The sequence below is a fragment of the Scardinius erythrophthalmus genome (genome assembly GCF_964197995.2).
Source record: "Scardinius erythrophthalmus genome assembly, chromosome: 24".
Taxonomy (NCBI): Eukaryota; Metazoa; Chordata; class Actinopteri; order Cypriniformes; family Leuciscidae; genus Scardinius; species Scardinius erythrophthalmus.
Genome location: NC_138244.1, coordinates 25755788 through 25771978, shown reverse-complemented (window position 1 = coordinate 25771978; position 16191 = coordinate 25755788). Strand labels below are relative to the sequence as shown.

Here is a 16191-nt window from a genome sequence, read left to right as displayed (position 1 = left end):
AATATTTGGGTGTTTCCAGGGCAGGCACCACAAGGGGTTGGGGGTGGCATGAGGGGGTGATGACTATCCTTCCCCCTGAGTCAAGATGAATGTGAAAAGGGATTTTTTTTAATAATGAATATCTATTAATCTATATCTACAATTGCCAAGTGCATTGACTTTCTATTATTAGATTACTGTAGCAACATTTTAGTTCAGGACATTCTGTTTCACAAAGTCAGAGTTTGATTGGCACATTTGACCTTGAACTTTCTGCATATGATGAAATATGTGTGTATATATATATCATGTTTAAAATGCTAGAAAATTTATTCTATATAGTTAGTTTAATTAGATAATTTCACTGTATAATGTTATTGTAAATGGGTCTCTAAATGAGTGTGCTGCGTTAGTGAAGCGGTTGCAATTAACGTGTTTTATAGTAAAGCAGACACAATTAATTATATTTTGTGGTGGTGATATCATGGTAACTTGTCTGTATTCATGGAAATTGTGTATCTTAGATGTATTTATATCGGGTGGTCTAAAACGTGCTTATATCGGGGATAGCGAGTCAAATTATTTGGTCTACTTTTTTGTTTTATGTAGTAATATTATTCAATGCTCTGCCATCTGTAAGTTGATCAGTTGCTTTTAGTTTCATAGTTGTAGAAATTACAGGTTTGTTTATGGCTGAAAAATATGTGAATGGGCCACTTCACGTATAGCTGTGGTTTTACTACAATTGCTGAAATTGAATTTATATGTATTTTACATAATATTTGTGTATATATTATATTATGTATAATATGCATTTTTACATCATTTGAAAATGAATTATATGATTTTTCTTTTTAAAAGCAGGAAGTTAACTAGTTACACTTTTTCAGTCATTGGTCACTAGAAGCATCAAGACGGATTAGTGTTTACACTACAAATTTGATTTTTCAACTTCCAAATGTAGCTTGAGTGATTGTTCAAATTGTTTTACACCTGTATTAAATTGTGATCACTTGCAGGACTAAATATGCCCTCTTGTCTGCATTTGTCTCCAGGTGTCCTGCTGCACTTTGATGATCCAGTGCTTCAGCTAAAAGATTTATACTTCATTGACCCACAATGGCTTTGTGACGTCATCTCACAGGTTATACACTCATATCTTACTCCCTTTTATTTGACAAATTCACACTTTCACAGCAGTAACGTCTCATCTGTTGTGTTGATGAACAGACGCTGACACTGAAGATCACTGATCTGTGGGACAGCACTAGAGGAGTGGTGCAGCGCTCCACTGTAGAGAAGTTTCTGGACAAAAGTCGCTGTTTCCCCAAGAATCATCTGACTCAGTACTTCAAACTTTTGGAGAAGTTTCAAATAGCCTTGCCCTTTGGAGATGACCAGTTACTTATACCTAGCAGGTAGCGACAATAGGACTTTTTTTAATTACATTTATAAAAATTGTTGTATAGTGGTCATTTTTTGTGATTGGTATATGCCTAGACTGTCAGATCACAGGCCGGTGATTGAGCTCCCTCACTGTGAGAATTCAGAGGTGATTATTCGGCTCTATGAGATGCCGTACTTCCCCATGGGATACTGGTCCAGACAGATCAGCCGTCTTTTGGAAGTGTCTGCTTTCCTGCTCTATGGCAGAGGTAAAGCAACACAAACTTTAGAAGTCAGTATAAAGTATTCACAATCAAACATTGTGCTAGCCTTGGCAAGGTCATAGGTTTGATTCCCAAGGTACACACATAATAATATAATGTATAATAAAATGAATGCATTGTAAGGTGATTGGGATTCAGAAGTCTGCCAAAATGAACAGGATGTAAGGCGGTAAACTGTGTGTATTCTGCAGAGAAAGCATTAAGACCAAACCGGATCTACTGGAGGAAGGGCATCTATCTGAGCTGGTCTACTGAAGCTTACTGTCTAGTGGAGGCCTTGTCTCTAGAAGAGAACTCTGCTAGCTTCATCAAGATCACTGTGCCCTGCTCTCGCAAAGGTAAGGGATGGACATGGTTGTATCACAGTGTTTGGGCCATTTTAAACACTACAGTAATGGTAATGGCTAATGTGATTTAACAAAAGTAACGTAATGGTGATGATGGTGGGGACTATGATAGAGGTGATGATGTCATGTTGAAAATAATGAACTGTAATAGTAAAAATGTTGGTGATGATGTAGTTGTGGGAGTGATGATGATGAATAATGACAGTCATGATAATAATGTGATGATAGTTATGATGTTGATGGCAGTGATGATGGTGATGTGGGGGTGATGATAGTGTGGTAAAGGTGTGATAGTGAATGATGTTGATGTTCTGATGGTAAAGTGATGGTAATGATGTGGTTATGGTGGTAATTGAATATTGGACATGATGATGGTAATGATGATGTCATGGTGATGATGATGGTGTTGATATGATGTGATGAATGTGGTGATGATGATAGTGATGGTGATATGAGGCAGTCATGTTTGTGATGATGATGATGTTTATGATTTTGATGACAGTGATAATATGATGGTGTGATGGGAATGATTATAGTGATGATGATGTCAGGGGGTGGTGATGATGGCATAATGGTGATGTGATGGCAATGATGATAACGATGTGATGGTGAATTGATGGTAGTTATATACTAACTGATGGTGGGGTACTGATGGAGGTGATGCTGATAATGGTGTATTTAGAATATATATTCTATGATTTATTCCTACAGCGCAGTGACAGAAATTACTTTCCCATTAGGGGTATTCTTTTCTAACCTTTTTTAAGTGAATCTAAGAGGTAGTGATGGTCTAACCCTAACCCTAATGTCCAAAATCCTTGCTTTGCAAATTGTGCATACAGCAAATCACTTTTATAAATATGGTCAAGTATTTATATCCAAAAGAAGCAATTATGGGATAGTTGACACGGTCTCTGCTAACACTTCAGGGCTGTGTTGTCGCCGTGTCCAGGCGCAGGTCCTCCATCTGATCTGGACACGGCCCGGATTCGGCTGACTATGGTACACCTCAGGATAATGTAACAAGTACATCAGGTGTTATAGGAAGTGTTCCCAGTTCCGGCTGACCCAATTTATGCAGCCTAATAATCATTTTACATGATTTGAATAATAAAAATGTATAATGTTATATGTATATGCCGGTTAAAGAGATGTGTTTTTATTCTAGATTTAAACTGACAGAGTGTGTCTGCTTCCCAGACAATATTATGAATATTGTTCCAGAGTTTTGGTGCTAAATAGGAAAAGGATCTACCGCCAGCAGTTGATTTTGATATTCTAGGTATAATCAACTGGCCAGAATTTTGAGTTTGCAATAGACGTAAAGGATTATAATGCGTTAAGAGCTTGTTTAGACCATTTAGTGCTTTGCAAGTAGTTAGCAAGATTTTAAAATGTATATGATGTTTAATAGGCAGCCAGTGCAGTGTTGACAGAACAGGGCTAATATGGTCATACTTCCTGGTTCTGGTAAGAACTCGAGCTGCTGTGTTTTGGACCAGCTGTAGTTTGTTTATTAAGCATGCAGTGCAACCACCCATAATAGCATTACAATAATCTAACCTTGATGTCATGAACGCATGGACTAACTGTTCCGCATTTGTCACTGAGAGCATATGTCATAGTTCAGATACAGTATATTTTTAAGATGGAAGAATGCGGTTTTACAGATGCTATAAACATGGCTTTCAAATGAAAGATTGGTATCAAAGAGCACACCCAGGTTCCTAACCGACAACAAAGACTTGACAGAGCAGCCATCAAGTGTTAGAACGTATTCAAGGTTATTACGTGCATGGGGTTTTGGTTTAATAATTAGAATCTCAGTTTATGGTGATAATGATGCATTTGATAGGATGATTGTGGTGATTATGACATGTGGTGATTTTATAGTAGTGATGGTTGTAATGATGTGATGGTGATGATGATGGTGTTGATGACGATGATGATGGCAACAATGTTGAAGTCTCTGTCCTATGCAGGTCGTGTGTTGTTTGGGCAGGTGGTGGATCACATTGACTCTCTGCTGGAGGAATGGTTTCCAGGCCTTCTCGCCACTGACGTCCATGGCACTGGGGAGACACTGCTTAAGAAATGGGCTCTGTACAGCTTTAGCGATGGACAAAACTGCCAGAAGATGCTGCTGGAAGATCTACTCTCTAACATCAGCGCAGGTCTCTGTCCATTCTGTTCAAATTCTGAAACACAGCTATTTTATTGATAACCTGCTGTATAAAAATGGTGCAAATGCCACCTGTGCTGTCCTGACTGGTTGCTTGTCTGTAAGATGGTTTGCTGGTGAACCCAGAAGACCCCAGCTGTACTCTGCCCATCTCTCAAATCTCACCAGACCTGGTACTGAGCGACCAGCTTCCCAGCACCATACTGGATCCAGAGCAGCTGGAGATGGAGCTCTCTAAAGAGTATCTTTTGGGTGAGTACATGAATAAACCCAGAGACACGAAAAGTAATGTCTGTAGGATTCATTGTGATTGTCAAGAAAGAAAGTAATGCAATTAGAAACTAACAGTGTTTGTTTTCTTTTCTGAAGGGGATGGCGGTTTCGGGTCTGTATATAAAGCTGTGTACAAGAACGAAGAAGTTGCTGTGAAGATTTTTAATAAACATGCTTCTGCACTTTATGTTCATCGGCTGGTACGACAGGTAAGATATGTGATAGAAAAAGAAACCAAGCCAAGTATTAGTTTGCACCTGGTTGGGACATAAGCAAGCTGTACAAGTTGTGTATTAATACCAGTACATTGTTGGTGTATTTTCTTGAAAATGGTTTGTCCCCAGGAACTGGCAGTACTTGGCCGACTGTGTCACCCCAGTCTGGTGGGGCTTTTGGCCGCCGGTTGTAACCCGCACATTCTCGTGATGGAACTCGCCCCATGTGGCTCTCTGGACTCGCTGTTTGAGCGTGAAAATGGCAGTCTCAGCCGCAAACTACAGCACAGGATAGCACTGCATGTGGCAGATGGTCTCAGGTGGGTACCCCATCTACACCACACGCAAAAACTTAGTCACCTTTAAAGAAATGTTCAGGGTGCAAAACAAGTGTAAGCTTTAGGGCAGCATCTGTGATATGTTTTGTATCCAAACAGATATTTGCACTCTTCAATGATTATCTACCGAGATCTGAAGCCACACAACGTTCTGTTGTTCAACCTGAAGACGGATGCTGAGTTCATCGCTAAAATCACAGACTACGGGATAGCACAGTACTGCTGCAGTATGGGCGTCCGCAGCTCAGAAGGGACACCAGGTCCCTCTTACTTTCCCATAATACTATAATACTAATATGAAACAGCAATTCAAACAAAAAAAAACAGGATTTTTACTTTTATATATTCTAATGTGGATCTTAAACACTTCCAGGTTTTAGAGCTCCCGAGGTCGCCCGAGGTAACGTCATCTATAATGTCCAGGCAGATGTATTTTCGTTCGGTCTGCTCCTGTATGACCTTTTGACCTACGGCGAGCGGATATCTGATGGGATGAAGTTTCCCAGTGAGTTTGATGAGGTTGCTGTGCAAGGAAAACTACCAGGTAACATGCTGGATATTAGGGCCAATCTCATTTCTCTGTCTTACCCCTTCCCCTACCCCTTTGTCTGCGTCTTTCCCTTGCCCCTCGATACCGAGTGAAGGGGGGTAGGGGGAAGAACGTTTCTCTAAGAAATGAGACCCCACTCGATTACCGTTTGCGTCATCTTCCCTTTCCGCTAGCTGGCTGCTGCTACGTCAACAGAGGCGATACGCGTTGACATAAACAAACGAAGATGCCGTCGTCTTGGGTTGTGATATCGATTGCCTGGTCTCTCTTTATCTTTGCACGCTTGTGTGCCATCAGTCAAAGACATTGTTTCATTGTATTTAACGGCGGCGCCGGCGACACCATAGCTAAGCAAAACATTAGTAAACGGCAAATAGCGCATAGCTGCTAGCTAGCGGTTAACTAGCGATTCAAAACAAAAACATTACAATTAAAACCGCTTGAACATTTTATTAAAAGTATCATAAAACACGAGTGTCATTAAACTGCTGAAAATAGTTACATTTGTGCGACTCACTTCTGAGAAATTCCTACCCCTCTCTTTCAAGTGTGGTCCTCCGCAGACTTCGTTTCAAGGGCTATGTAGCCCTACGCCTTGGCCCTAGCCCTTAATCAAAATGAGAATTGGGACGCCACTTCCCCTCACATGAACGCGCAAAACCGAGGGGAAGGGGTAAGAGTAAGGGGTAAGATAGAGAAATGAGACGCAGCCTTTATCTCTCGGTTTTAATCAATTCTCATTTTGATGAATAGATATTGATTCTCGAATCCCAAGAATCTTTTAGTCTATACTGTTTTCATTTGATGTGTGAACAAAACTTCACTAAACATTTGTAGCGCACCTCACATCCAATAAATTGCTATAAGCTTTGTGCTGTTACTTTTGATATGAAACAAAGTCTCAGCTTTTAAATTCTGACTATTTTATAACTATATTTAAACAACAAACATGGTTTTGATGCTCTTTAATGTGGCGTGACAGATCTCTGTAGCACTTCAGTTCAAGCGAAGTGGCAGCCAAATCATCAAATATATATTAACGTTACGATATTTACTTTCCGCTTGGACACGTGATGAAACAAGTCTTCCATTGATTGTGCTGGGCTGCGTTGCGTGGGAAGAAAGGAGCTGGATTCCATTTAAACTGCCTTGAACATGGAGTACTGAAAAACTCCCTCTGGCGTGAGGGTTATTTGTTTAGTTTAAAGTTCACCATAAGAACAGTGTCTTTAAGGTTTTTCCTATACACAATTCACTTTCAAGCCAATTCCCGATTAACCTAGGCATTGTGCTGAACACAACGAGTCTAAACATGATTGTGTAATGTAAAATTTGTCAAAGTTTTGTATATATATATAAAAAAAACATGTATACCTTAATAGGCAAGTGTGCATACCTTGTTGTGTCACAAACAGCATGTATTATGTGTATAGAGTTCTGTGAACAGAAATGGAGAGGATTTACTCCATTTTCTGTCCATTTTGTCTGTGAAAATATGTCATTTCTTTGGCCCTGTTTACACCTGGTATTAAGATGCGTTTTGGTTGATCGGATTACAATGGACGACGCTAAATACAGGTGTAAACGGGGTCCAAACCGTTTTGAGCTTGTCTACTTTCGACCACTTCCAGAGGTTGTTAAAAGCTCATGTGGTCGAATGTGTTCAAACAGCCACATAAGACCGTCTTCTCTCCGCCTTCTGACCTAACGCATTAACATTATGGGAAGGGCTCTAGCCAGACAGGATTTAAACTTTATCGGCTGGAGACCCAAGTTTGGTTTGAAGATGAAAAATGTACCAAGCACAATGTTCTCTCACCATTCCTGATTTCTAACACACACTCACAGCGTTCGGCTTGTCTTGCTGCTGTCAGAGCAGAAACTAAAGCTGATGCTCTCCTTATCTTTTTTTGTAATTTGTATAAGCTTATTTTGTCCATTAGATCAAAAGATCTGAAAAAAACATACATTTACCCGCCCATAGACCATCCTCTTGAAGAAATCAGGACAGAAGTGGTTGAAAGTCATGTCGTCACTTTTATTTATATAGCGCTTTTTACAATACAGATTGAATCAAAGCAGCTTTACAGAGAAAGCAGGAAAATAATGCAACAAAGTTTGTTTCCAGAAGAATATAGTGTCACAGTCCAGCTTAAGTAAGTTATGTGATGTTTCATTTTTTGTTGTAAGAAAGTTATTAATTTAGTTCATATATATATATATATATATATATATATATATATATATATATATATATATATATATATATATATATATATATATATATATATATATAGCCGCTCTGGAGAAAACCGTGATGTCATCGTCCAGCTCAGTTCAGTTCTTGTATAATAGTGTCAATGCAGGCAGATCAATATTATTGTTGAAAATTAAATTAAATGTTAAAAAAGAGACGGATTAAAGCGGGAACGTTTCTCCCTCGTCTACTTGTGATCAGATCGACCAAAATGCATCTTAATACCAGGTGTAAACAGGGTTTTTGTCATTTCACTTAAAAGTCCTAAGAGTCCTGAGGAATCAATGATCAATTCACAGAATGAGGGAGAGCAAAGCACTTCCTGGGATTGAGGGGTGCGGGGAATGCTAATTTAATGTAATATTATTAATCTAACATTTTAATTTGATTGTTAATATATAATAATATTAATAACTCTCTATAATCACTGATATAGATCCAGTTCAAGATTACGGCTGTTCTCCGTGGCCAGGGTTTGAGACTTTGATGAGGGAATGTTTGAGAGAAAACCCTCAGGACAGACCTACATCTACTCAGGTCAGACAACTTCTCTGCTCATTATAATGTGAATTCAGTGCAAACATGTGAGTCATTCAGCGACTGTGGATGTTTTAGGTGTTAGATCGTCTGAGTTCTGCAGAGATGCTTTGTCTGATGCGAGAGCTGACTCTGATGAGTTTGCCAGGCGAGTGTTTCACTGTCTCCAGTGCAGGAGGAGGGGCAAACGGAGGGAAAAATGCACGTGTGTGGATCGGGGGCGGCAGTAGTAGCCAGAAAATGGGCTGTGTGACATCACTGGATCTGGAGACAGGGGGGAGCTTAAACCAGGTACTAAAGAGCTTTATAACACTGTTAACCCAACAAATGGCATGAATTATACTGTAAATACACACTGAGTTTTCTTGCTAAATACTATTTTATCTAAACAAACATGATTCTATCATCCTCAGTTTTGTGTTCTACAGTACATGTAATAATTATCATCGTTTTAAGTTAGATGTCACCAACAATCCTTATCAATAGTCCACCCAAAAATAAATTCCATCATCATTTACTCACCCTCATGTCGTTCCAAACCAGTATGACTTTCTTGTGCAGAACACAAGAGAAGATATTTTGAAGAATGTTGGTAACCAAACAGTTTTGGTTTTGTACAGTATCTTTTGTATGGTATGTTTTGTCCATACAATGGAAACCAATGGGAACTGTAACTGTTAAAATAATTTATAAAATAAAAAAATACTTTAAAACATTTTAAAGAAAGTCAAACTGGTTTTGAATGACATAAGGGGGAGAACATAATAATATATTTTTTATTTTTGGGTGGTCAATCCATTTAACAGTCAAGTTAACAGTGTTCCCACCCTCTTTTAGGAGATTGACAGCAGTCCTGTCCTCTGCATGGTGATCATCAGAGCTCCAGGGTCATGCAATGACTGGTTAGTCGCTGGTACACAGTCGGGTTCGCTCTTCATCATGGACACTATGAACGCAGAGGTTCTGCACTGTCTGAAGAGTGTGAATGACTCTGTGACGTCACTGTACTTTCACACTGACCAGCACAGGTGATTACATCTATGTTTCTGAGTGAAAAGTGGCATAACTTCTGGGATGATGTACCTTAAGATGAGAGAATAATGTTTCATTTTTTCAGATGCTTAAAGAATTACCTTTTGGTCGGGACAGCAAATGGGACACTAGTCATTTATGAAGATTCAGTCTTGAAGGTATTAATTATTCAAATTATAAATAATGAAAATTAAGCATTTCAATTTGTATAGAATAATACAGTTGTACAGGTTTACTGGAGAACCATCTGAGAATGCCTTCTTTAATCAATGATAAATTATGTAATTAAAAAATGTTAAGCTGTTGAACTGTTTTCAACATTTATAATAATAAGATACGTTTCTTGAGCAGCACATTTCTGCAGATTTTTGAAGGATCATGTGACACCGAAGACTAGAGTAATGTCTGCTGAACATTCAGTTTGCCATCACAGGAATAAATTATATTTTAAAATATATTAAAAATAAATAGTTATTTTAGTTGTAATACTTTTTCAAAATGTTACTGTTTTTCCTGCATTTTTTTTATCAAAATAAATGCAGCCTTGGTTACCAAAAGAGACTTCTTTAAAACAGTAGTGTATGTAAAAATGTATGTTATGAAATTAATTGAAAGGATGATTGTTTTTATTTTTCGGAAGAACAATAATTTCTACCCAAAAGTTAATCTGGTAGATTCAAACTGTTTAATGTAAAAAAAAAAAAATACAAAAAAAAAAATCTCCCACGTTGTTTTTAACAAAATATATATGGATGATATTAAATTTTGAGATGCTGAAAATTCATATTTTTATTAATTGTAATAATATTTTATAATATTACTGTTTTTGTTGTTTTTTTGATCCAATAAATCCAGCATTGATGAGTGTAAGAAACCCCTAAACAGCGCTTTGTCAGACGCCTGATATATATGTGACGTTTTATGACTTTAGGTAAAGAATGGAGGTCCAGTGAAGACCCTCCAGGTTGGTGATGTAAACACTCCTCTGATGTGTATCGGCCCCTCCAATCACCCTCAGGAGCGCAAAACGCTGTGGGCGGCCTGTGGCACCAGGGTGATCTGCCTCTCGGTGGATTACAACGTCTATAGCAGCATAGACACCAAACCCAAACAGCTCCTCCCGTAAGTACCCCTAACCCTTCTGAAAACAAGCACAACTACACCTGTCAGTGTAACTCAATGAGCATTAGGTTCAGTTTTTAGGTCTAGTCTAGTAAGAATTAGGATGGATAAATTGGATTTGCGTAAATGTGACATTAAAAAAACAGTCGCTTTACATGTCAGTTTAGCGACTACTTCCATGGATTTTTATTTCTGGTGATGTTGTTCAGTTCTTAAAGATGTTGGTCTGTTTGTTTAGGCAGCTGGGTCGAGTCAGCAGTGATGCTTGTATATCACGGTTAGCGGTGGACAAACATGTGTACGTGAGTAAAAGAGAAAGCCACACTGTGGAGGTCTGGGATAAGAAGAATGGGAGGATGGTGAACCTCATCGACTGCATGCAACTACTTGGGTGAAGTGGCACACATGAACATATAACTCATTAGCACACTTTTGACTCCTTTTACATCTGATGTTTATCCATTTAAGCTGATCTGATCACAAGTGAATAGCACTACAATACATATAATTCGCCTTTATATCAGCATGCACTGACACTGGTCATGTGAAGCACATCTGAAGTTAAGTTGTTTTGTGACTAAAAGGACAATACACATTTTGTATGAAACGCCAATGTATGAAAATGTAAATGTAGGTTTTGAAGCTACACTTTTCCCAACCTTTTGTACTTTTGTAACAGCAACATGCCTCGGTTGACCCCTTGTGAACAGATAACCTGAGACAGATGTTAAAAGTAGGTTTAACTTGACTTCCTAACTTACAATTTATGTCCACAACTGATTAAGTTCCACCAAAAAGCCCAAAGCCCAGGATGAGGACCAGTCTAGACAAAAGGTGCCATCTTTGGCGATTGTCAAAGCTCTGTTGGTCCAGCACAGTGGTACTCTGTGGATTGGGACTAAAACAGGACACATGCTGTTGGTGGAAGTCTCCAGCTGTCAGCTACTGCATACCTTCAGCCCTCACTGCGACTCTATACGCTGCATGGGCTCGGTGATGCTAGGTACACCTTCTGTTCCTGTCTCTCCAGTTACATAGAAAGTGTCACTAGTTGGTAAAGAATTTGGCATCCCTTGTAAAAAAGAAGTGCACTTGTGATGTGCTTCAAATATTTTGTATTCAATTTTTTTTCCAAATATTACTTTAAAAAAAAAATATATATATATATAAAAAAAGCTGTACTTGCAGGGATAATATTACTGAAATAAAAGGCCACTGAAGTGTACTTAAAAGAGAGTCCACTTTCAAAGGCAATAGAAGTAATTATGAAATAATTACATAAACATGCACATAAGTCCTGCTGATGTTGGTCAATAAAGGACACTAAAGTTCAGATCTTAAAGGGATAGTTCACTTTGAAATAAAATGTTGGTATGTTTTAGCTTGGATGCCCTTGAGGTAAGCTAAAACATACCAAAATTTAATTTCAAAGTGAACTATCCCTTTAAGCACTTAATATAAATTTAAACTATAATACATTTGAATTTAGTTGCAATTGACAAGCAATTAAAGGATTAGTTCACCCCAAAATGAAAATTTCCTAATAACTTACCCCAATGCCATCCAAGATCTTTCCTCAGTGGGAGAGAAATTATGTTTTTTGAGGAAAACATTTCTGGATTTTTCGTCTAACAATGGACTTCATTGGTTACCATCGTTTTTAAGTCCAAATCAATGCAGTTTCAAAAGTCTCTGAAGTGTTTAAACGGGCTGTACGCGATCACAGCTGAAGAAGAGGTTGTTATCTAGCGAAACGATAGGTCATTTTCAAAAAGAAATTATAATTTATAGACTTTTTACCTTCAATAGTTCGGATTGAGCTGATCAACAAAGGGACAGGGAACTACGCCATCACGTTGAAAGGTCACGCCGGCGCCGGCAATACTATTTGAACTGCTATTCATATATATATATATATTATATATATATATATAATAGCAAACAATACTATTTAAACTATCCTCCTACGTACGGTCGCATTGTAAACAGTGGGGCGGTACTTCTACCGGCACCGGCGCGACCTTTCAACGTGATGGCGTAGTTCCCTGTCCGTTTGTTGATCAGCTCAATCCGAACTATTGAAGGTAAAAAGTCTATAAATTATCTTTTTTTTTTTAAAATGCCCTATCGTTTTGCTAGATAACAACCTCTTCTTCAGCTGTGATCGCGTACAGCCCGTTTAAACACTTAAAAGACTTTTGAAACTGCATTGATTTGGACTTAAAAACGATGGTAACCAATGAAGTCCATTGTTAGAAGAAAAATCCAGAAATGTTTTCCTCAAAAAACATAATTTCTCTCCCACTGAGGAAAGAAAGACATGGATATCTTGGATGGCATTGGGGTGAGTAAATTATTAGGAAATTTTCATTTTGGGGTGAACTAATCCTTTAAGTGTCAGTTCATTTCACACTTAAATACATTCTTTTAAAGGATTTCTGTCTGTAATAAGTACTCTTTTTAAAGGTGAACTAAGTAACTTTTTTACCTTAACTGAACAGCTTCGGAGTCATTGGAATGGTTATATTACTTATTTCGGGTTGAATGGTGGTCGTTTCGCACCCCCCTGGTGCCCGTGAGCAGAAAATTCGCACTTGCAACTTTGAGACGGCGGGCCGCCGGCAGCCGCGGCAGGAAGTATCGCGTGATATCAGTTCTCGCGATGTAAACAATTGCTTTACGGCCAAAAGAAATCTGCTCAAATACTGTCATTATTGCGCTCCCTCACGCTGTTCGAACCCGAAGGAAGAAGACGTTTTAAAGAATGTCCCATCTGCTTTGATGTCGTTGATCTACTAGCCTCTGGTGTCTGAGAATCACCAAAGAGTTTTTACAACAGTGTTGTCAAATATCTATTCCGAAGCTGTGGGGGGAGCTCTTGAGAGAAACCTGCGAGCAAAAAGCGAGAATACAGCGAAGAAATCCCGAAGCTACTGAGTGCTGCTTTAAAATATGCGAAAGTGTACTTCTTTTTCACAAGGAATACAGTTTGATATACAGTTTAAAGGGCTTTAGTGGGTTTTAAATTGAGCTACAATTGTTTTAACTCCGAATTAATGTCATACATGTTTATGTTCTTGTGCAGACATCCTAAACCGAAAGAGTGTTGTTCTAGTATTGGGTAGACGGCAACGCATGCCACAAGACCAAATCAAAATGCAATTAGGTAAGAACATTTTAAATATGGAAATTGAAGGAGTTATTGAATAGTTATTTTATTAATTATTATTTAATTTTCATTATTTTAATTCCATGATTAATACAATTAGTTTATTTTTTTTTTTTTTTTTTTTTTTCTGAAGTCCACTTATAATTTTAATGCCAAATTGTGTGGCAAAAACGCTAGCGCTGACCCTTAGAATCTTAGAATTCTTTATATCAAGATCTTTTTATCTTAAAAGAACAAGGACATTTCGCCACCTTGGAAATTATAGGCCCTATCGTGCATCCGGTGCAATGCAGCGCCCGGTGCAACTCAAGCTTTTTTTTATAGTTTCAGCCCGACGCAGTTATCATTTTCACGCCCTGCGCCACGTTGTTTAAATAGCAAATGCATTTGCGCCCATGTGTTCGCCCATGGGTGTGCTGGTCTAAAAACACCATGCGCTGCCTGTGCCGCATAGTGATATCCGCAAATGCGGATTCGGACGCCCTCAGTGCACTTTAGACCATGAGCTTAGATCGCTTAAACAGGGCCCATAAGGTTGTGTCTGTATTCTGAGCAGTTTTGTGATACTGAGCTTCAAAGTTTTTTGCAATCCATGTTTTGACCTTTTTGTTTTCTAGATAGAAAGTCCCAAAATGTACACAAAACAAATAAAAAACATCACATAATGTAAATAAGTTGTCACAGAATAAGAATATGTGAATAACTCAATTAAGTGTCAGATAGAACCTTATAAATCCAAGGTGACGATTTTCCTTCCATATTATTTCCTCTGATCACATGATGAATGTTTGTAACCTGTCCCGTGTGTTTGTGATGGTCTCAGCTGAGGATTCAGTGCTGACGGTGTGGAGTAGTGCACTTCCTCTTGAGGTCAGAGATCTGATCAGACACTGTGAGCTGCGGGACAAAATCACCAGCAAAATGAGAGAAACACTCCACAACTGAACACACACTCTCTGCGAATTTCCAGGAAAACTTCCCATGCGAAATCTGTGTGGGGAAAAAACGTTTTGTCCTTACGAAAAATTCAACTGAAATGACTGGATTTCATCTGCGTAAAATGAAGTGTGTTTGCTCCTTTGCTTTTATGAAAAGGGACCCACGTGTAAAATGCATTTAGCATGAAAGGTTATTTTTTGCAGTCAAGGGAAACACTTATTTTTGTTACATCTCATATGTAGCTGTGCATGAAGTTATTTGGATTGTATGGAAACTGATGTGCAGCCTAAAGGAAAATGGCAAACACTTCAGTTAGCTTTATTATTTCAGCTTTATCATGTTAAAGTATTTATTTATTCATGAGCCAGACGAACAGAGGATACAGCCATACTTTATCAAAGAAATCTCTAGTACCCCTTACGCAAACTCATTGCGTGTTTTCGCTAGAAGACCAGAGCAACTACAGTGATTGCTATTAGCAAAAAACAATGGACTAAATACTAGTGGGAACTAGCGCCACTGTCATAAAAGAGACTTAACCCTCTGGTGCTCTTCAGTCGTTTCTGACAATTTTACGTTTTGTTTTTTTAGAATTTTTACTTCTTCAGAATGGATTAACACTTGGAAATGGTTTTGGCACTTGCTATGTGAACACACACATACACACACGCACGCACACAAAACATCGACATGATTTGAAAAGAGTGCATTTGAAATGAATGGGAAACTAATTTCATTTAGTGGAAGCATTTGGTACTGCGCCCAACAAAATCTTACTGAAAGCTCATTTTCTGAGATATCAACCACAGGTTTGGAACACTGTTTAGATTTATGGCTTTGAATTTCTCCCGGTTTTGAAGTAAAACATGTTTTGGAATATATGTATTCCCAAAAAAAAAAATTATTTAAAATGTTTGCTTAAAAAAAGACTAAACTTGTCTGTGCTCCAAAGCATTGAAGATTTACTACAGTTTAAGTTGAAAATGTCATTTTCAGGTTGATGCTCAAAAATGGTTAACAGGTAATAAATGGATTATAACTACTGCAAAAATATGATTTAGAACCATAATAGTCACTAAAAATTCAAAATAGTACATAAAAACATGAGCAGCACCAGTGGGTTAAGATTGAAGGAACTTAAATCTTAAACTTTCTGAAGGAAATCCCATATTAATGTTAAAAATGTATAAATTCAAATAATTAAAATTTCTGAATTTCAGATCATGTTTAATCGTGCATGTATGAACCGTTTCAAAATTAAAAAAGGCCTATGATGTAACTTTAGAAGACAATTCATTGCTAAATCCTGATCAATCCACTATAAGCTATAGTTACACTACACCTTTTTTATTTTTGATTAGTCACGTTATTTTTAATGACAGCAATAAGCCGATTAGCCTACATATATATATATATATATATATTTTAATAACTTTATAAAGTTAAGCATAACTAAATGTAACTGGAGAATAAGCCATAGATGAAGACCATGTTTTTTTTTATTATTATTTGTTGTTTTTTTCTGATGTGAGAATGCAGTTGTTATCGATGTTTGTATTTTGCATGCCAAATATGTTTTTA

General features: G+C 37.8%; 1 protein-coding gene across 1 annotated transcript in view; it reads left to right on the top strand.

Annotated features, from left to right (window-relative positions):
* Positions 1-16191, top strand: part of lrrk2 (leucine-rich repeat kinase 2) — a 51084-nt gene extending 34893 nt beyond the window's left edge. Inside the window, exons 33-51 of the mRNA XM_081356703.1 lie at positions 1035-1123; positions 1210-1397; positions 1480-1634; positions 1841-1987; positions 3979-4170; positions 4284-4430; positions 4548-4660; positions 4796-4986; positions 5104-5264; positions 5378-5548; positions 8248-8348; positions 8427-8639; positions 9186-9376; positions 9466-9538; positions 10312-10502; positions 10741-10893; positions 11288-11505; positions 13588-13668; positions 14495-16191. Coding sequence (XP_081212829.1) covers positions 1035-1123; positions 1210-1397; positions 1480-1634; positions 1841-1987; positions 3979-4170; positions 4284-4430; positions 4548-4660; positions 4796-4986; positions 5104-5264; positions 5378-5548; positions 8248-8348; positions 8427-8639; positions 9186-9376; positions 9466-9538; positions 10312-10502; positions 10741-10893; positions 11288-11505; positions 13588-13668; positions 14495-14616 — 2897 coding nt within the window. The 3' untranslated portion in view covers positions 14617-16191. The remainder of the gene's footprint in view (positions 1-1034; positions 1124-1209; positions 1398-1479; positions 1635-1840; positions 1988-3978; positions 4171-4283; positions 4431-4547; positions 4661-4795; positions 4987-5103; positions 5265-5377; positions 5549-8247; positions 8349-8426; positions 8640-9185; positions 9377-9465; positions 9539-10311; positions 10503-10740; positions 10894-11287; positions 11506-13587; positions 13669-14494) is intronic.